General features: G+C 52.4%; 1 protein-coding gene and 2 non-coding genes across 3 annotated transcripts; 2 read left to right on the plus strand and 1 right to left on the minus strand.

The window, feature by feature from the left end:
* The first annotated feature begins 1,654 nt into the window (after positions 1 to 1,654).
* TRNAL-CAG (transfer RNA leucine (anticodon CAG)) lies at positions 1,655 to 1,737 on the plus strand. Its single transcript has one exon. It is a non-coding gene; the product is annotated as a tRNA-Leu (tRNA).
* Positions 1,738 to 1,856: 119 nt separating this feature from the next.
* Positions 1,857 to 1,939, minus strand: TRNAL-CAG (transfer RNA leucine (anticodon CAG)). The gene has a single exon. It is a non-coding gene; the product is annotated as a tRNA-Leu (tRNA).
* Positions 1,940 to 11,439: 9,500 nt separating this feature from the next.
* On the plus strand, positions 11,440 to 19,335 carry CX3CL1 (C-X3-C motif chemokine ligand 1). Its single transcript, XM_009470499.2, has 3 exons — positions 11,440 to 11,727; positions 14,532 to 14,652; positions 15,526 to 19,335. Exons 1-3 carry the CDS (start codon positions 11,661 to 11,663, stop codon positions 16,718 to 16,720), a joined length of 1,383 nt encoding a protein of 460 aa, XP_009468774.1. The 5' UTR covers positions 11,440 to 11,660; the 3' UTR covers positions 16,721 to 19,335.
* The last annotated feature ends 736 nt before the right edge of the window (positions 19,336 to 20,071 follow it).

The following is a 20,071-nucleotide window of genomic DNA, read 5'->3' on the forward strand; positions in this document are numbered from 1 at the left end:
CCCCCCGGCAATGTGCTGCCTCAGGCAGCCCGGGGCACCACGAGTCTTCATAGAATGGTTTGGGTTGGAAGGGACCTTAAAGATCATCTGGTTCCACCCCCCCTGCCATGGGCAGGGACACATTCCACTAGACCAGGTTGCTCAAAGCCCCGTCCAACCTGGCCTTGAGCACTTCAGGGATCGGGCATCCACAGCTTCTCTGGGCAACCTGTTCCAGTGCTTCACCACCTCATAGTGAAGACTTTCTTCCTTATATCTAGTCTAAATCTACCCGCTTTCAGTTTAAAGCCATTAACCCTTGTCCTATCACCACATGCCCTTGTAAAAAGCCCCTCTCCAGCTTTCTTGTAGGCCCCCTTCAGGTACTGGAAGGCTGCTATAAGGTCTCTCCGGAGCCTTCTCTTCCCCAAGCTGAACAACCCCAACTCTCTCAGCCTGCCTTCATAGGAGAGGTGCTCCAGCCCTCTGATCATCTTCATGGCCCTCCTCTGGACCCACTCCAACAGATCCATGTCTTTCCTGTGCTGAGGGCTCCAGAGCTGGACGCAGTACTCCAGGTGGGGTCTCACCAGGGCAGAGTAGAGGAACAGAATCACCTCCCTCAACCTGCTGGCCATGCTGCTGGTGATGCAGCCCAGGATACGGTTGGCTTTCTGGGCTGCAAGCACACCTTGCTGGGTCATGTTGAGTTTCTCATCAACCAACACCCCCGAGTCCTTCTCCTCAAGGCTGCTCTCAATCCATTCTCTGCCCAGCCTGTATTTGTGCTTGGGATTGCCCCGACCCATGTGCAGGACCTTGCACTTGGCCTTGTTGAACTTCATGAGGTTTGCACGGGCCCTCCTCTCCAGCCTGTCAAGGTCCCTCGGGATGGCATCCCTTCCTTCCAGCATGTCCTTTGCAGCTCATTCAGCCTGGTGGCCAGCAGTTCCCCCATGGCCTTTGTGCAGTCCCCAGCATGTCCTGGTGCCTGGGGTTGTTCCTCCGCAGGGGCAGGACTTTGCACGTCTCCTTGTTGTCAGGAGGTTCCTGCCAGCCCATTTCTCCAGCCTGTCCAGGTCCCTCTGGATGGCAGTGTGACCCTCTGGAGTATCCGCCACTCCTCCCAGTTCGTGTCATCTGCAAACCTGCTGAGGGTGCGCCCTGCCCCATCATCATGATCAGTAATGAAGATGTTAAACAGGACTGGACCCAGTATTGACCCCTGGGGTACACTACTGGTTACTGGCTTCCAACTAGACGTCGTGCCTGGACATCAACAGCTTGTCGAGGAGGATCTTATTGGGAGATGGTGTCAAGGGCAAAACTGAAGTTCAGGTAGACAATATCAGCTGCTCTCCCCTCATCTGCCAGGCCTGTAATTTCATCACAGAAGTTTATCAAGCTGGTCCCCTCCCCTGGGAGATGCCATGCTGCCTGCTCCTGATGACCTTCGCCTGCCTGGGGATGGTTTACTGGGGGTTCCACCACCTTCTCAGGGGCGGGGGCGAGGCTGACCCGCCCCAGCTGCCCTTTGGAAGTGGGAGGTGACACTAGCTTTCCTTCGGGCACCTTTCCCTGGTGACTGTGACTGCTCCGGGACGATCGCAAAGAACCTGGCGGAGGCGCCGGCCAGGCGCCGGAGGAAAGCGGTGGCGGGTAGCTGCTGCACCAGGTCAGGATGGCCGAGCGGTCTAAGGCGCTGCGTTCAGGTCGCAGTCTCCCCTGGAGGCGTGGGTTCGAATCCCACTTCTGACAGCTTCTTTTTCGCTTTTTCCTTTGCGGAGAACCGTCGGAAAAAAACCAGCCCGCACAATTACATCCAATTAACTTTCATTAACGCTAAAAGGCGATCCTACCGCAAAACGATTGCACCTTGTCAGAAGTGGGATTCGAACCCACGCCTCCAGGGGAGACTGCGACCTGAACGCAGCGCCTTAGACCGCTCGGCCATCCTGACAGCGCTGGCAGTATCTTTCCGCCCCGTGCTACACGAGCCGCGACCTGCCCGCTGCGGCGACGCCTCGCCGCTCTCGCCCCCGGGGGACCCCGGGCGCGGGCCGCGGGTGTCGGGCACCGCCGGCTGAGCTGCCCGCGGCTCCCTCTCGGTGGCTCTGTGGCCGCCGGGGGCCTCTACCTGCCTCCCGCCAGTGAGGGCCGGGGGTGAGGGACCGGCGCCCTCCTGCAGGCAGGCGGCAGAGGCACCAGCCGGAGGTGTTCGTACCTCGCTTCGCCTGGACTCCGGGGGTTTGTGACCAATTCTCCACAGGCCAAACGCTTCCCAAAGGCATAAACTTGCTGCCATTGCCTTGGCCAAGTCTCACAACCCGCGCTCCCCACACGGGAGGGAAGCCGCCAGCGCCGTGCCCAGGGAAGCAGCGCCGCGGGCTAAACCGGGAGGCTGAGCTCACCGGCACCGCCCCCGCCGCCCGGCGGAAACCCCCCGGGGAAGGCCCGCCGGGCCCGGGACGGGCCGCAGCGCCGGCCGGCGGCGGGAGCGGGGCTGGGGGGGAACCGGGGAACCACGGCCGGGCCACACAATGGTGGGAAGTGTGAGTCAGCCTCCCGGGCCGGGCCGCCGTCGCAGCGCCTCGGGCAGCCTGAGGACGAGGGGCAATGCCACAGGCCTTCGCTCTGTACACCTCCTTATTTATGTACTTAAAAAGGGACCAGAAATAGCCGACAGTGTCCCTCTGAGGATGTGATATTCAATACTGGGTTTATACAAAATGTGGTATTACATGTTCTGGAGAAGCAAGGAGTGCAAGAGCACTGGAGGAGGTGCCAGGACACCTGGCACGCGGGCCCGGACGGTGCCGGGAGAGGAGGTGGTGCAGGGTCTCGGCTGCACATCCCGCCTCCAGCTGCTGCTGCTGAAACCCTCTCAGCCACCCTGAGCCCCAGAGCGTGACTGGAGGCCTGGGTCTGGCTGCCGGGCATGCACTCCCCAGGGCTTGATTTAACCCTTCCCCAGAAATGGCTTTTGCTTGAAATGCTTTAGCTGGCAGTTTGGAGAAAGATCTGTACTGAGCCTGCAGCTTCCTACCCTGCCTGCCCATGGTTACGGCTCAGAGGAGTTGTTCTTGGCCGTCTTTGCATGAGCTGTCGCTATGAAAGCAAGCTGGGAGAGCAGCCAGAAGAGGGAAAAAGCCACATCCAGAGCAACATAAACAGCCAGCAGAGAAAGCTATTTTTTTAAAACTTTTTGGTTATCCCATTGTCCTGCGGGGAAAGTCCGGGTGGCCTCAGAGCAGAGATGTTTATCTACATCCCCATGCGCTCTCTCAACAAACAGGAAATGATACGGTAGCGCTGAAATCATTTCCACGTGGCCTCGCAAGGTGTGGGTCCAGCTCCTGCGTGGGATCCACAGGAGCCTGGTACCTCCATGGGCTGGCCTTGTCCAGGGAAAGCCCAGCCTCTGGAGGTGCCCAGGACCCACAGGGAGGCTGGCGTTTGGGAGCCCTGGTCCACCCATACTGGCTATGAGATACCAGCCCCCAGCTTGGGGATCTCCTTGTGGAGACACTTCGGCAGGGCAGAGGGGTTTGCTAATTAACTCTGGGGCAGAAGCAGCAATTTTTAGTGTGGATGGTTCAACCGAGGAGTAATAACCGCCGCACGATGGCATTGTCTGCTGCAGCAAGAGACAGAGGCCCTTCCAGCTCAGGAAACTCCGCAGGAGCCTTCCCTGGGGGCAGAGCCCAGTGTGAGCTCCTTGGGGCGAGCGGGACCCTTTCAAAGAGCAGGAAAGGATGAGTGTCCCTTCCTCGTGCCCCTGTCACCTTCGGGCTGGCGGGGTCAGTGAGGGGCCCTGCCTGCGGGCCAGGAGCTGGGGGCACTTTGGGTGGGTTTTTTTCTTTATCAGCCATCCGGTGAGTGCCCAGGGGAAGCAGCGCATCCTTTGCTGATAGAAGTCTTTCCTCTCAGCGGATGCCTGTCGGTGGTGTCTGGGGGGCTCACAGGGGCCAGCTCTAGCACTTGCTGGTGCTCCCCCATCTGCTCTGTCACAACTCTGGGGATCCTCAGGGGGTCTTGCTGCCTGCAGCTGGGCTGTTCCCTAAATTTCACCCTGCTGGCCTGGAGCGGGTGAACCTGTGGTGTACTGGAGCTGTGTGCCGGAGCTGGACATGGAGTATGTCCATGGGGGGGTCTCTGGGCTGCAGTCCAGCTCAGCAAGAAGGGGCACAGGCATATCAGCTCCTGCAGCAAACAGTTTGTTTTTGTTTTGGCACACAGGTGTGAGCAGGACTGCCTTCAGTCACAAGCCCTGGTCTGAGATTGGCTCTGTCCTGGGCGGGCGGAATTTGTTCCCCAAATAGCATTTTTGAATCTCAGACATGCCTTGTCTCTGCTTTCTTCAATTCTCCTCTGCTGCTGCCTCAGGTTGATATGAGGAATCATGGCCCAGGGCAGGAATCTCCCTTAACCCCAGCAACCCCTTTTTTAACTATCCCCAGCCAACACTGAAATGCTAATGGCCAGCATCTGTAGCCTGTTACTCTGTTAGGAGGTGAGACAGCTGCGTTGACCCTAAAAATACACCCCACAGCCACCACAGCTGATTGGGAGCCTAAGGAGCTCTTGTATCAGGTGATGGGGCAGATGTGATACTCCCAGAAAGAAAGTTTGGCTAATGCAAAACTGTGTGTTCCTGGGATCAAGCTGGGGAGGGAGCAGGTCACTAGTGGGGTTATAGCTGAAACCCAGTGGGAGCGTGGAGGCTCTGGGCAAAAGCAGAGGAGAAGGAGACACCTTGTTTTTACAACGTGGGGTGCAGAAAAACTGGGGTGGGAGAGGGAAGGGGTCGGGTGACTCCCTGGTCTCTCAGTTGAGCCAGCAAGGCTTGAAAAGGGTTAAGAGCCTGGGCAGAGAAACTTGTGTCTGGGTTTGTTTCCCTGCCCAGCCCCTGTGTGTTTATTGTGCTAGTTCGTGTAAAGAGTTGTTGGGTGTTGGAAGCCCTGCGGGCTCCTGGGGCTGTTTGCTGCTGCTCGCGTGTGTCCCTGGGCACCGTTAGGAAGCTCAGCACGTGCCTGTGGCCAAGGCTTGGCAGAAAGAGCTGCTTGAGTGAGCGGGGTGACAGTTCAGGTCTGGAGGGCTGTGATGTCCCATTTCTATAAGAGACTGTCAGGGATCTGAAAGCTTGTGGGACGGGAGGGCTCAGCTCAGACCAGGAGGTGCCAGTGGCCCCAGTGCAGTCGCGTCTGGGAGGTCATGGCACCGCATATGGCAGCTCCTCTTGCCCTTTGGGGCTGGCCTGCGGGTGCCACTGGCTCTCATGGAGACGCCATTGAGGGCGGCACCGCTGGAGAGGGTTTTTCTGGATCTCTCCTTCACCCGCCATCACGGCTTAACAATAAGCTCATGTCAAACTGGTCCTGCAGATGCTGTTGGAAGGCATACAGCCTTCTTCTGCCCTAAGGAGATGGGAAGAGGTGAGCCGTTCCAAGAAGGCAATAAACAGAGCTGCTTCTGGTAAGCTCCTTTCTTGAAGACCGGCAGCATTCGTGTGCGAACACGTTGGATTGGGAAATGGGGATGTGGAGAGGTGATGATTGTGCTGGCCCATGCATGCCGTTGGATGGGGCCGAAGGGCTGGGTCTGTGGCAGGCAGGATCTCCCTGCACCCCTGAGGAAAGGGCTGGGGCCAGGACCTGGCCGTTCCTGCCAGGAGAAGGACCTTCTCCCAGGACAGGGGGGTTGCTGGCACATGCACTTTCTGCTCCCGCTGCCGCGGGGGGGGGGAGTAACTGGGGCGGCTGCAAAGAAGCACATGCCTCACCCTCTTCCTGAGCCAGGACAGCAGGCATTAGCCTGGCCCTGGGCTCTGGCAGAGGTAAAGTAGCAGAGCCGTGGCACTTTTCCTGCTCCCCATCTTCTGCCTGTTCCCACAGTGGCCCTGGTAGGACCCTTTTCCAGGATGCGAAGGAGGGGAGACTCCCCTCTCCCACCCTGGGGTGAGGCACAGCACAGCCACTCCTACACCAAGGGAAGGCCTGGCAGCAGCTCCTGTGGCATCTCTGGTCTCCTGTGGCACACAGAGGTTTCTGTCATGTCCATCCTGACCAGACCTGCTGCCACTCTCTTCTCTCTTCCCTGCAGTGCAGTGGTGAGACCACCCTTTTGGAGATCATCTGGCACTCCTTCATCATGCCAGCTCAGTGGAAATGTTGGCTTTGGGGCCTGCAGCTACGCAGAAGGATTGCAACATCAGCATGTATCTCCAGCTCTGTAGGGACTTAGCAGGACCCAGGGGCCCGATGTGCTCAGGCAAGCTTATTCTGGCGGAGTCCCAGCATGCTACTTCCCCTTACCTGCAAAGCTGCCCCAATTTCATCTGTGCCATCCAGGCACATCTCCCCAGAAGAGCCTTCCTTGTCCCCTGTCCTAGGGAAGAGCTTGTGCCCAGTGGCTGCATTGCTCTGCGGGGGACAAGTGACTCTCTTCTGTTTAGGAAGAGCTTAACTGAGTTGCAGAGTAAACAGCTCTGTGTTTGTTTCTTTGCACACAACAGTTTCAACCAGCTTAAATCTTGTTTATTGCAGCAGCCATTGCAGTCCTTGGCAGTCTTCATGGGACAGTCTCAGAATGAGTTGTCCTCAGTTCTGGCTGCTCCGGCTGCCGAGGAGAGGCACCAATTCCCACTGCAGGTATGCACCTTTCCGTGTAATGTACCACTGGGATCAGCCACCAGCTTGCAGCTCAGATGTGATGCTGCCGGGGGAAAAGCTGCGTCCCGCAGCCTGGCTGGCTTGGGATGCTGACCAGTAGCTGTGGGCTGCCTCACTGTGGAAAAATACGGAGCATCAGCATTTTGCACTGTGTGCTGGAGCCCAAATTTGTTCTTATTCACAGGGAATGAGGAAGCCGTTGTGTTCAGAGAAGTGAAAGCCTGTGTGATGTTCTCTGCTATCTTTGAAAACGTTTTCTATGTAAAGCAGTTTCTTAAAAACACAAGCCCCGCACTGGTCGATACTTCCCAAATAGGAGTTGTTCTGTCCCCTGTGGAGACGCTGGCTGCAGACAGCCCCAGACATCTGTTCCTCATTTCCTGCCTTTTTCTTTAATGTGAGAAAATTCAAAGTCATGCGGTGCCAAACAGATTTACTGGATCCCCTGTCATTTGATCCTCTCCCTTATTACACAAACGACTCAAGAGCGCTACATAAAGCATATGCTGAGGACATCTCCAAAATGAGAGGCCACCTTTGGCTCTAAGGAACCACCTCCTGAGTCTGGCACTGGTTGCCTTGGCTGGGAGAGAGGAGGTTGTTGGGTCGGTTCTGGACTGCTCTGGGCCATACCACCCCGTGCCATATCATTGGAAAAGCCATTGAGTATTGAAGTCTGGGAATCTGGTCCCACACATTGGGGACCAGCTGCATGCACTGGCCTCATCTGCAGTATGTGCACCACCAGTCTCCCATGTCCTGGCTCACAGACCTCACTGCGTGTGTGCTCCTCAAGAGAAACTGGAGGAGCCCAGTTCTGGTGAGTGTGGAAGCTCTGCTGCAGTGGTGGTGCTTTAGCTCCTTTGAGTCTAATGCTCTTGGACCGCAATAAAGGGGGATTGTATCAGAACAGTGGCTGAGCTGTCAGCCCCACTGAGAAGTGAGTGTAGTGCAAGGATGAGCTGCCACGAGGCAGCTCGGAGTTGGGAGTGTTAGCAGGGGAAAGAGAATCTCGTCATATGTCCCGGGTCAGCCTATCTCCTTTGCAGCATCAAGACTGGCTGGGACTTCCCAAAAGCTAAGTGTTCCTGCTGCCTCTTTCCAGTAAGCCTCTGGGACAGAGATCACGGACAACATCATGGACAGCAAAGGATGCTGTTAATACCTGCTACCAGGGGTGCTGGGCTTCCCTGCTCCAGGAAGACCAACTCCTGAGGTCTTGGGAGCTCCTAAACAGACCATGTAGTGGAAATCATCAGCATTCTCATCTGATCAGCTCTGGCATCTCTTTCTTCCAGGTCACATACAGCCCCCTAGGTCTTACTGACTTTTCCTTTTTCTCCAGTCACCACCTGATTTCCAGGAAGACAAACCTACTGTAACAAACAGTGTATAGTCCTTCTTGCACAAAGAACCAAGAATAACCAAGGAGCATAAATTTCCAGTATGGAAACACCCTGTAGGCGATGGGCCATGTTCTGGGGCCGTTTCCTGTTTGTATAAGACAGCTCTTGTTCTCTTTGCGTATTGTTTTGCATACTGCCTTTGCAGGGTTAAGTTGCTTATAGCCTTCAAGCGCAATTCTCACAGCATTAGTCATCAGTCATTCTACCTGCGAGGACTTTGACCCTGTGCACAGCTCGGGCACCTGCCAGTGAACAGCCATGGCAAAGCTGCAGTGGGTGGGAAATGCTGGAGCTGCTTTCATGTCTCTCATGGGGAAGAGATACCTTTGGCCCGTAGTATCTGTGGTTTGAAGCAATAAGCCCAAGTTCCTGGCTAATGGTTCCCAGTGAGCAATCAAAGTCTAGGGGTATGGCATCAGATCAGGCTTCTGAGCATGCCTTGTGCTGTCGCCACCATCCAGTCCACACCAGACCTTGTTCTCCCTTTCTCCCCAGCAGAGCCATTGTTTAAGTAGCAGGACATCCATTCCGATATGAAACTGTCCTTAGAGCAGAGCAGGAACTGGAGCTGGAGACCCCAGACTCCAGCCTCGACACCAAACTGTCTGGCATGAGCCATGAGTCCTTTTGTGGGTACTAAGGATCAAACCTGGAGCTGTGTTAGCTGTCCCAGAAGTTACAGTCCCAGCCTCAACCATGCACAGTGCCCTGTGCATGGTCCCTCTGCCCACACTCAATAGCAGGTGCACAGACATACGTTTGCTCATGTTTTTGTCTGTGTTTCAGGTCAGCCTAAGGTCCTTCTTCATTCATACTACAGTTAAAGTTATAGGGGAGGGGAAAAAACAACCCCTTTCCTAGTATCTACTGCTTTTCTTTGGTGCTACACCAGCCCTTCAGAGAGCCTTTGGGTGCTAAGGGTAAACTCAAGAAGCCTCCTTCCAGTCCTTCTAAGGAAGAATGGGGAAGAGCTGGGATGAGCTGCCCCAGCCCACAGCCTTCACTAGAAGGATATGAGTGACGTTCATGGTGGGCTTTCTTCCTCCTCAGTCTTGGTCTGCTTGGTTTTATTTTCACGCATTTTCTTAGCACAGTCTGTGTTCCCTGGTTCCCAGTTACTCGTTTTTTCTGCTCTTTGTTTCCTTGAAAGCTGGTTGTCCCTGGCTCGCAGGGTTGCACACTCCATTGCTTGGGCGCTATGATTTGTGTTTATGGACTGGGATTGCTGGTGTCCTCCTCTGCCTGCCTTCATCCACATCACAAATTAATCTACAGACCCAGACCCATGCTGAATAACTACTTGCTATTCTAGAAACTAAAGCAAAACTAAATCGAATTAAGAAAACAGCAATTGCCTAGACAATTTCTATCGCAACTAAAGAAGCTAAAATCAGCTAAAGCCAAGACAAGCCCAGAGAAGTCCTGAGATCCTTCACTGTCACATCAATACAACCCCTATGGTTTATCACTAGTTATAGCAGAAATATCTCCTGGGCTACAGCAGGTCCTCTGACTTTGGGTTTTTCAGTGCTGCAAATAAGTGGTGGGCACTGGCATGCTGGAGGGGCAGATGTGCAATGGGATGGGGAAGGTGGTATAGAAAGTGGGTTGGGAGCGGCGATGCTAGTTTTCTGTCAGCTGCAGCCCAGGTTTGCCTCTGCTCGTTGGAGCTGCCCGCTCCCATCGGAGCTGATTGCTGTGCCTCTGTGTCCCACTTTTGGTGGGAAATGCAGGGCTTGCTGGTGGCTTAGACCCACGCTGCTGCCAGCACTTGGAGGCTTGCTATGTCCCACGGAGCCCTGCTGAGGCTGCAGCTGCCCTCCACCCTCCTGATGTGGGATTTCCTTGTGCAGATGCCACCTCCAAATCCAGCTGCCAAGCTCACTGGGAGCAAAGGGAGGTCTCTGAGAGTGTCCTGCAGGAGTCTCCTACCAGGTACAACACCACCAGCCCAGCCTGCCAGGAAAAGCAACTGCATTACCCTGCCAAAGAGCTGTTTGTGCCTTAAAACAATGCCTGTGGCAAGTCATACCTTTAGCAAACAAAGCACTCACCCTCCCACTTTATGTGCATGCTGGAGCCCTTCCTCAGTTTTATCCATTGCTGGCAGTAAACCCTTTGCAGAAGAAGCAGAACCTGTTTCTTCAGGGGAGATGTGAGCATCTGTGGGCTGTGCCATCACTTCCAGCAGCCAAGGTGCGCGATGGCCTCGGGCAATGCCAGTTCCTGGAATAAAAGTTTCCTGTTTTCTGCCAAGCCTGGGAAAACACCTTTGGGGAAGGGGCCAGAAAACATCCCAACAGATGCAGCATGTTCTGTTCTGGTTGGATCAAACAGACTATTTCAAGGTCTTACTTTTTAGTTTATTTTATTTCCTTGAAATGGGTTTTATTTTCTATTAAAATATAAGCAAAGGCTGAAGTTACAGTCTGGGAGTTTCACCAAATGTTTTAAAAATGCATCATGTGGAAATCTGTGGGTTTTCACCCTTTGGGAATAAAATCCTAACTGTTGGAATTTCCCACAGCACGGAGGAGGCAGGTTTCCACCAGCCCTAAGAAGACTCTGGGGAAAAAAAATTTTCAGGGGCAGCCACACTGTCTCACTCTTGGTCTTATCTTGACCTTTCAGTTGAGGGAGTTGGCAGGGAAAAATTGTTATATATTCTGCGGGGACTTCAGGTGAAAGAGAAAGTAAAGGTGCCGGGTGTGACTGCCGTGTCGGTATGTCTGCTTTGGACCTGGCTTTGTGCTGGTGCCGGGAAGCCCCCCAGCCAGCCTGGTTGCTTGCAGATCTGGGGCCTCATACTCCTGCTCTCAGCATCAGCAAGACCCTGATGGCTGAGACCCTGCTGTATACCGAAAGCTAGGGCTGTAGTAACAAGCGCACGCTGCAGACAACATGCCCAGGGAACAAGGAGCTGCGTGGGGAGGCCACTGGGTCCCTGCTCATCCCTTGCTTTGGTGATGCTCCTAAGAGGCAGCCTGGCTTGAGCTCACCAGTCTAGCTAATGAACTTGTGATCCTGATTAGCAAATTCTGCCTCTTTTGGCCTAATGACCAGTGCTGCTGTCATAAGATGGCTGCCAAAAAGGAAGAGAATAGCTGCTTTTGCATTTGGGGTACATAATTAGCTTAATGTGCATCAAGGAGCTGCAGGTTGGAGGTTGGGAGAGCTTCACAAGCCTAAGCACAGTGGTGCCTTAGTACAGACTGTCTGGCCAAGAGACACATCAGTGGGAGAGGAGGATGGAGCAGCTAACTCCTGAAAATCTCAGCCTGAATAATTTGCCAAGGAGGCTGGAGCTGCTCTGCATGCGCTAAGAAAAGCTGTTGTAAGCGCAGCTGGGGAATTCCAGGAGCTGTCTCGCTCCGGAGCAGGCAGTATTCCCTCCCTGTCCCGCTTTTCCCTCCGCCTCCTGTCGTCACCGTGACATACGTGCGGGGGAGCTGAATAACAGCTGACACCCCGTCTCAGGTCTTCATCATCTTGGAATGAGCTGCAGCAGCTATGTTGCTCCAGAGGATGCAATAAGCATTCGGGAGTGAGAAATACTGCCTGTAGTCCTTTCCTGCGTACCCTTCCTACTGCTGACCACGGGAACATGAAGGCTGTTTCTCTCCAGGTCCTGTTTGTGCTGAGGATCTTGTGCCTGGTGACCCTGGCTGGAGGTGAGCTACAGCTCCACTTGCCACCCCCGGGCTCCCCAGGGGAGCAGCCGGCTTCATGAGGGCTGGTGAAGTGTGGGGAGGGAGGAAGGCAGTGCTGGACTGGGCTACGGCACCAAGGGACCTTCGTGGGCTGTGGGAGATCTCGTAGCAGGATCAGGTTTTGGGAAGGGGTGAGGGGAGCCTACGGTGGCAATCCTGGCAGCAGGGAAGTCCAAGCAGCCCCATGACGGCTTTCGTCACTCCTGAAGGTAGGTGGGGAGAGTGTAGGAGAGACTTTGTGATTATTTGTATTAGAAAAGAAGCGTAATGCGCTTTTCCCCTTTTTTCATGTCCCCTAGGGACATGCCATGGGGGCAGACCGCAGCCTGTCCAAGGATGGATGTCTGTCCGCACAGACTCGCTGTCCTGAGGATGCTGGTGTGAGGCAGGGGGGTGCTGTCACCTGCAGCTCCAGTACCTGTGCAGTGTGTGTGTGTGTGTGTGCGCGCGGTGTGTGTGCACACAGGTAGGAAATGCTCTCCTGTTCACTGGATGAAGATGTTTGCGTGCTCTAGGGTGGTATTGAGTGGGGCTGGAGGACCGGGAGGAGGTGGCCGCACCTCTCCCTGAGCTGGTCTCGGTTTAAGTTGCCTATGGCACACATCAGTGGTTGCTGCCCAAGGCAGCAATTAAGCAGGGTGGGTTGCCAGGCTGGCAGCCAGCTTCTCAGCAGCGCAGGCAAAGCTGGACTTTGCCCAGGACAAAGGGATTATCTATTCCCACCATGGGAAGGGAGAGGGGCAAAGAGCCCTTAAGAGCTGTGCCCTGCTGCCACCAGATGGGAGGAATGAGGACAGCAAGAAGGGCAGCTGGGGATGGAGCTGCTTCCTCTCACCTCCGGGCAGGTTCTCCAGGGCTGGCCTGAGTAAAATGGGCAATGGTGACACCGGGCAGCTTACCCTGCCCTGGGAACCTGCTGCCTGCTTTGGCACTGCCTGGTTCTGCCTGCCTGTGGCCAGGCATCCATCTCCTCTAAAGTGGTGAAATCAGGCTGGCTCTGCAGAAAGAAAGGCTGGTGGTTTTCCCTGGCCAGGGTCTTTTGAGGAACCATGCTGAAAAGCAGCTGCAGGTGGCTCCCAGGAGCAGTGCCTCTGAGGTCCCAGGTGGATAAACACCCAGATCCCAGGTGTCCCTGAGGTCCCTTTGGCAAAGATTCAGATGCAGCTCGGGGAAGCAGGGTTGTGTGCCCTGGGAGGAGGGGGACCACCAGGGCTGACTCTGTGCTCTCTGTGACACCACTCTCTCCTTGGAAGGTGCTTTCCAAGCTCCTCTGCTCTGGGAAAGACACACCAGGAGTTCAGCTCATTGCAAACCATTTGTATTGGTGCCAATAATTGGAAAATCAGTTAATGATTATCAGAGGAGAAGGGCTTTTGGGAGCAGTCCCTGCCCACTCCCTGCCACACACCTCCCCAGCTGTCCACAGGGACGGATCTGGCCCTCTTGTTGCTCTGCCTGTTTTGTTGAACAGTGCTCCTGAAAGTGGAGGACACCAGCAGTATGTCCTGTGGGTAATGAGAGTTAATTGGGAAGTCAGTCACCCATGAGCAGGTATTCTTGACCCTAAAGTGCCACAGAAGACATTTTTGTGTGAACAAAAGAGTTTTGCTTTAACATTTGCTTTAACATTACAGAGACCTAGAGATTGCAATCTGCTTCTGTAGAGGGACCACAGGAGTGTTTGCTTGGGATTTCTTTGCAACTATGGGTTTCCCCAGTAAATGGATCAAAAGAGCTGAGGGTGCTCCTGTAGTGATGCTCATTCTTGCACCCAGTGGCTGGATCATTCCCAAATTCACAACAATTTGCAGAGACTGCATGATCTAAACCAGACTCCAGCTCCTTTCTTCACAGGGGGCCTCGGCTAAATCAGGGCTTGTTTTTCTAAGCCTTTACCCCTGGGATGTCAGAAAAAAATTGCCAGGCTGCTTTGTGTGGCCTCCCCCCACTTGGCAAACGCCTGTTGTTGGAGGCTGGGGGTAGGTGCAGGAATGACCAGTCCCCAGTGGTATGACTGGCTTTGCCCTTTGGAGGGGTCAAGTGGGGTTTTATTTTTACACTTTGCAAAATGAAAACCATATTTTCCAGTGGAGATGGAAAAGAGATGTTTGGTGAGAAACTGTGCTGTGAAGCTGGGCTGCTGAGATATCTATGGGAGCAATGTATCATTCACCAAAAGGTTCTTTCTCTGCACCCTTTCTCTGAGTCCAAGTGGCATTCAGAGACAACAAACAGAGAGGCAGGACCCTCTCCTGGAGGGGAGCTCCCACAGGAAGAAGAGATATGACGGGTCCAGATAAGAATGGGACAAGCATCCTGCTCTCTGATCTGCACCAAGAGCCTGTTGGTGACGGTTGAAGCAGGTCTTTTGGGGATGAAGAAATGTGTCTTCTGGGCACCGTGCTGAGAGCAGCCCTCCTGTGACCCAAAGGGGAGAGGACCTACAGGTCCAGGTGCTTGCACAAAGGACCTCCAGCCTGTGCTTGCACATCCTATAAGGCAAGCTGCAGTGGTGTCCCAAGAGCCCCGCAATTTTCACAGTGATTTTTTTGCAGTTTTCTGGATATCTTATCACCTGTTTGGGTGACACAAACAATTGTGACCCTGACACGGGATTTGTCTTCATCTCATTTTAGCAGGGATTGGAAACTTTCATGGCAAGCTTTGGACTCCTTCTCCCCAGAGAAGGGGAAAAAGAAACAGGGCTGGTTTTTATTGTACCTAATAAAAAGCCACTGTTTAATATGTTGAAAACTTTATTTCAGGGCAACCCAAAGCACCTCTGAAGTGTTCAACAGAGTGCAGACATTTTACATCTGGGATAGCGGCGAAGCGAATAAGGAGCTACCGCAGGACTGAACCCCGCTGCACCAAACAAGCCATCATGTAAGCACTGCCCCACCACCTGCCTCCCTTGCCGTACGCCTTCCAACACCAATTAAACATTAGCCTGTCAGCAAATGCCCTTGCTTTGGAGCAAGGAGCAATCTGGAAACAGAGCAAACGCTGGTATTTATTTGAAGGGTGGGTGGGTTTTTTTCCCTATTTAAAGACCAACAGTCTCCAAGTGAGATCAGGGGCTTATGCACAGGGTGAGACGGGGATAAATGGATGGGAAAAGTGACTGAGGGACGTACTTGTTGGCAGAATGGGGCAGTGGAAGCACACAAGGCAAGAGCTCACATGTTTCTGTGAAAGCAGGTGTTTTCTCTGGAGACACGTTCAGACTTGTGAGCTTGTCTGGAGATGAGAAAAGCTACATTTTTTTTTCCCCAGGTTAAATGTCATTTTCAATTTACCCTGAAGATGAAGCACTATCAAGACCACTTTATTGCAGCCCAGGAGGTTGCTCCAAAGTGAACCTGCTGGGATGATCTTGGAAAGTCTCATCTCACTCAGTAGATCAGAAGGTTTTGTCCTCATACATGCCTGCCCCTGGGCAGCTGGTGCCTGCAGGGCTTCCTGCTCTGAGCGCTGGAGGCAAACACTGTGTCCAAACATCAGGACAATGCTTCCGAAAGTGAAAAACTTCTTAGCAGGAAACGCTGCACCCATGAGTTATGGTCAGCTTCTCCTCATTCAGTCAGATCTGAGGCACCTGCTCTTCCTGAAATAAATAATCCCTCCAAGCTGGTGGTGTTTACTACGGGCTTGAGAGAGTCAGCGTTGCTGTCTGCATGCCTTCCTTATCACACTGATCATCTAAAACAGTGTTTTCTTTATCCGGTAAGTAAGTAAGTGATCCCTTTTTATTTTCAGATTTATAACTCTGAAGTCCATGGAGATTTGTGCAGATCCAAAGGCAGAGTGGGTGAAGAAGATCATGGAGAAACTGGACCAGAAAAAGGCCGCAGCCTCCCCACTTGAACGTGATGCCACCTCAGTAGCGGCACCAGAAGAGCCCGGTGTTTTTCAGAAACATATTGGTGTTACAGTAACAGCTCCATCTCAAGCCACTGCTCCAACTAGTTTCTTCCAAGGGACTGGCACAACAGTTTTGGAGAGAATACGTGTTCCTACTGCCAGGATGGAGGCATCCAGCAAGTCCCCACCAGCCACACAGGACACCACCCAGCTCCCTGCAGAATTGTCCCCCATGATATGGGAAGTTGCTGCCCACTCTGAAGACACTCCAGAAGCAAACAGAGATTCCTTAGCATCTCCTGCACCTTCAACAACTTTTGCAGCAGGCATGGTCTCCAGCCAGCCCACCCCCTATCCCATGGCTCTTGTGCATGGCTTTGACAATGCCATAGGATCTACAGAAGAACCTGCAGGACATACTGCAAATGCTATGGCTGATGTTCGAGATGCGACTTGTCCTAGCTCAAATTCAGACCCTATGGCCATTACTAAAGGATCAGACCATCCTGTACTTTCTACAAATGAATCCCTGGACCCTACAAGTGCAAGAGCCAACGTACCAGACACTGCTTCTAGCAGTTTTAGTTCAGATCTTCCCTCCATCCTGGACAGCATGGAGATCACCACAGTCCCAGCCACACCAGTTTCACCAGAGACTACTTCAGTTTCTACTTTAAACCCCACAACTGCCATAGATGAAGGTCCTTCTGTCCATACCAACAAGGCTGTCAGTTCCTCTGCAGATGCTTTTGGTACTAGAAAATTTGATTACTCATTATCTGTAGGAAAGCAAGACCCTTCCGATATGTTAGTTTTTACTAGTCAAGCATTCTCAAGCCATGCCAGAGTGCAGATGACTACAGAAATACCAAACAATCTGCTGCTTCCCAGCTTCTTGTCAAGATCTCAGATGCACTTTGTCATCCCAGTTTCTGTGGTAGGTGGTCTGATGGCTTGCAGCGTTGCTGTTCTATGGCTATATCTAAAATTTGGAGTGAAAACAAAAGAAATGTCAAGAGAAATGGTACAGAGCTTGCTCTACCAGAAGGAGGGGCATCAAAACAATTTTTATCCAATGGAAATAATCTGAATGCTTTATAGCGTGGACATTTTTGGCCTAAACTGTATGTGTATTGCTGCAGGAAAGCTAAGTTTATGCTGAACTGGTAAGCAGTACGAAGGCAGGGAATAAAAATACCAGAGAAAACTGATTCTTTTGCAGAGCAGAACGTCCAAAAATATATCTAAAAGTCCATTGACCAATGACAGTATTTTGGAAATAAATGAGATGCTTTTTTTCTTCTGTCACTGTTACATGCAAAGGCTATTGCTGTTCTAGAGCTGCTTGGTGGCTCTCTGCCAGGAGGTGGACAGAAGTTAATTTCCAAATTACTGTTGGGAATTTTTCTGCATTTTATCATGGCCCAGCTGAGAAGCCACCCACTCACCCACGCTGCTGGACTCAGACTCAGCCACCTTGAGCAATCTTAACACTGAAAACACACTATTTGCACTTAAACTCTCTGCTGCTTCTTTCTTTGCACTTCAGGTCAGTGCTCTGTCAGACCAAGACCAATGCTGGTGGTCAGCTGGATGCTGGCTCTCCTCGGCCTGATCAAATACCCTGTTTACTCTTGCTGGAGACACGAGGGGTAGTCCAGCTTTTCAGACAGAGGCAATGAAAACTGCATCTGCTTAGGGGACTGAAGGTCAGTGCTATAGAGTTCACATTCAGAGGAGCTGGCAACCTACAATCTATCTCCTTCTTAAAATCAGGCCACCTTTCTCGCCAACAACTATGGGCATTTCTTCTTGCAGATTTAGCCTGAGACCCAGTTCTTGGCAAATCAACTGCAATAAATCCCTTCTGCCAGCTGATGTGCCCTGTGTGCAGCTGCGTTCAGCCGCAGGGCAGGATAATGTGGATGAGCCTTTGCAAGTGGGAGAAAACAAGTCACCCAATAATTTTGCTATTCCTGTGATAACATTGGAGGGTTTTTGCTGTTCTCTGCAAGCAGAAAACCCAGGAAATACTCTCTTGGAGGAGCTAAATGCAATTCTGGATTTAGTCATATAGGAATTACTCCACCACAGCAGATGTACCATCCTTATGGTCCCATATTCTCTCTAGAAATAGGCATATTTGCTGATCCACAGAAAAAGCACAAAAAGCCTGTTCATGGTCCTACACTTCAGCTGCATTTTAGTTTTTCTTTTTTGTACAGCACTGATCACCAGGTTATTAAAGCACCATAACAGTACCAGGCTTTTTTTTAACCCAAGTTGCTTTTGATTTTTACACGTCTAGACGTTGCTGTATGTAAGCCTTATCTTTTATTTGTGGTCACTTCCTGAAAGCCCTTATTAAACATTGACTGCAGTATGAATTTTGCTGGAGCATGCAAAGGTCTTCATGATATGATGCTTTGTAGGTAGAGATACATATCAAGGGTCAGATCCTCCTCTAACCAACCCTAGTGGATCAGATCCCAAAGTATAAATATGCATGTGAAAAAAAGAAAGCAAAGCCACATAATAAGCAAGATAATCAAAGCAAAAATGATGGGCAAGATGTAAAGCAGAGCTAGAGGAAGGTGGCCTATTAGATCCATCAGATCGCACCTTCAGGGATCCATTCAGCACTGGAGGTGGAGAGGATAGACTGCAACGGTGTTTGTTTTCTACCATCATTCAATCCCTTATTACTGTATTTTGTTGACTTGAGAGAGGGGAGCCAGGGATTCTTCTCAGGCTTTGAAAGTACAGAATGCAATCAGATTAATTGTAGTTAGGAATTTGGGGTGAAACCCCTCCTTGTGCAGTGGCACTCCCGTGCAGCCCAGCTGTGTAACACTGGCTGGGGTTGAATTACCTGGAGGGTACCACTCGTGCACGGCTGGGGTTCGTGGTCTCACAGTTTGTGAGGCAGTGTACTATGGCATTATTTTTATATGAAATACTAGAAATGTTATTTTTGTAGTAAAGTTTTGTAGCCATTTGAATGTATGTAACATCCTGACCTTGCTACTGGAGCATCGCAGAGTCACTACCTTTCTGGGAACAATGGAAAACACTGTGCCTTGTCTATTTTCTTGCTGGTCTTGAATGGCTTGTGCACATCCATGGGAGCTGGGTCGCTCTCCAGGCACTACGACAAACGGAGTGGACGCTTGTCTGGCTACAGGTGAAGTCCTCAGCTTGGAGCGATGGTGGGGAGATGAATGTGCACCAGGCAGATCCGATGACTTTGAGACCCACCGTGGTATTCCTAAGGACACTGGTTTCAGCTCCCTGGCTGGCTCCCACCGTCTTCCAGCTGCCATGGTCATGCTGGCACTCATCAGGAGGAGCTGTTCCTCCAGCCTGGATCCATCCTTGTGCTCGCCTTGCTCCCCTCTCCTGTTTCCAGGCTGTTAGCAGGCAGGGCACTGGCAGCCCTCATGGAGGGGTGGTTAAAACCTGGGGCGGGGGACAACCACTGTTCCTCATTGCTTTACGCTGTGTGATGGGCAGTCTGGGAGGGCACAAAGTGAATGCTGGTGTGGAAGAACAGAGCCTGTGGGTGTCACTGTTCCTGGGGCTTAAAATGGCATTTGCTGTAGAGCACAACGAGAATGTAGAACAGTCATTGTTACAAGCTCTGATTTATTTGTGTATTGAGGATCTATGAGATATATATTCTGCACCTTTTTTTTAGAAGTAAAAGTAATAAAGTCCTTGTGTTAAAAACTCTTGTCCTCAGGGGATTCAGGGCTGGGTGACCAAGCCTGGTCCCTGCAGGGGTGTGGAGATGAACACATATCAATACAGAAAAAACAGCCAGGTTTTTGCTTTGTTTAAGCAAAGCTACAACCAAACAGCAACCCACAGAAAACAAACGTTACGCTCCAAGTCTGTTCTGTAAGGGGACAAGAGGCCAAGGGCTGAGCTAGGACCTCTCCCACCCCAGCCAGGGCTTGGGCTGCCCTTGTGTGCTGCTCTCTAGTGTCGGGGAGGAGAGGTGGGAAAGGCAACGCAATACCAGAGTCAGTGCCCAGGTACTTGCCTGGAGCGGGGAGTTGGAAGGAGCAAGAGGGTCAGGGACGAGCATCTCCCCTGCATCCCAGGAGCCCTCGTCCCAGCCATGCCCCAGCCTTGTGCCACACGCCCGCCCTGCCCCATGCTCGGGCACTGTCGGTGTGCTGGGAAGATAGCGAGGTCCATGAAAACTTCACCCAGATGAATTACCAGGCCAGAAAGGTGACCTGGGGGATAAGATGCTCTGTGGAAACAGAAGCACATTTTTTTCTTTTCTTTTCTCTTCTCTGTTATGGGGAGAGGGTGGGCGAGGGAGGGGGAGGCTGTGTAAACAAGTCAGCCCCGAAAGAGATGAATCATTTCCGACATGCAGAGCGAGCGCAGGAGCCAGTGCGGGGACGTGCGGGGGCTGCGGTTCCGGAGC

This window comes from Nipponia nippon, unplaced genomic scaffold (assembly GCF_047370975.1).
Source record: "Nipponia nippon isolate SJK-2023a ecotype South Korea unplaced genomic scaffold, ASM4737097v1 scaffold_7, whole genome shotgun sequence".
NCBI classification, from domain to species: domain Eukaryota; kingdom Metazoa; phylum Chordata; class Aves; order Pelecaniformes; family Threskiornithidae; genus Nipponia; species Nipponia nippon.

Excerpts from the sequence above, each read along its gene's own strand:
- CX3CL1 (XM_009470499.2), top strand. The coding sequence starts at position 11,661 with ATGAAGGCTGTTTCTCTCCAGGTCCTGTTTGTGCTGAGGATCTTGTGC. Across the intron at positions 11,728-14,531 it reads CCTGGTGACCCTGGCTGGAG|GGCAACCCAAAGCACCTCTG; the intron begins GTGAGCTACAGC and ends ACTTTATTTCAG. Across the intron at positions 14,653-15,525 it reads TGCACCAAACAAGCCATCAT|ATTTATAACTCTGAAGTCCA; the intron begins GTAAGCACTGCC and ends TTTTATTTTCAG.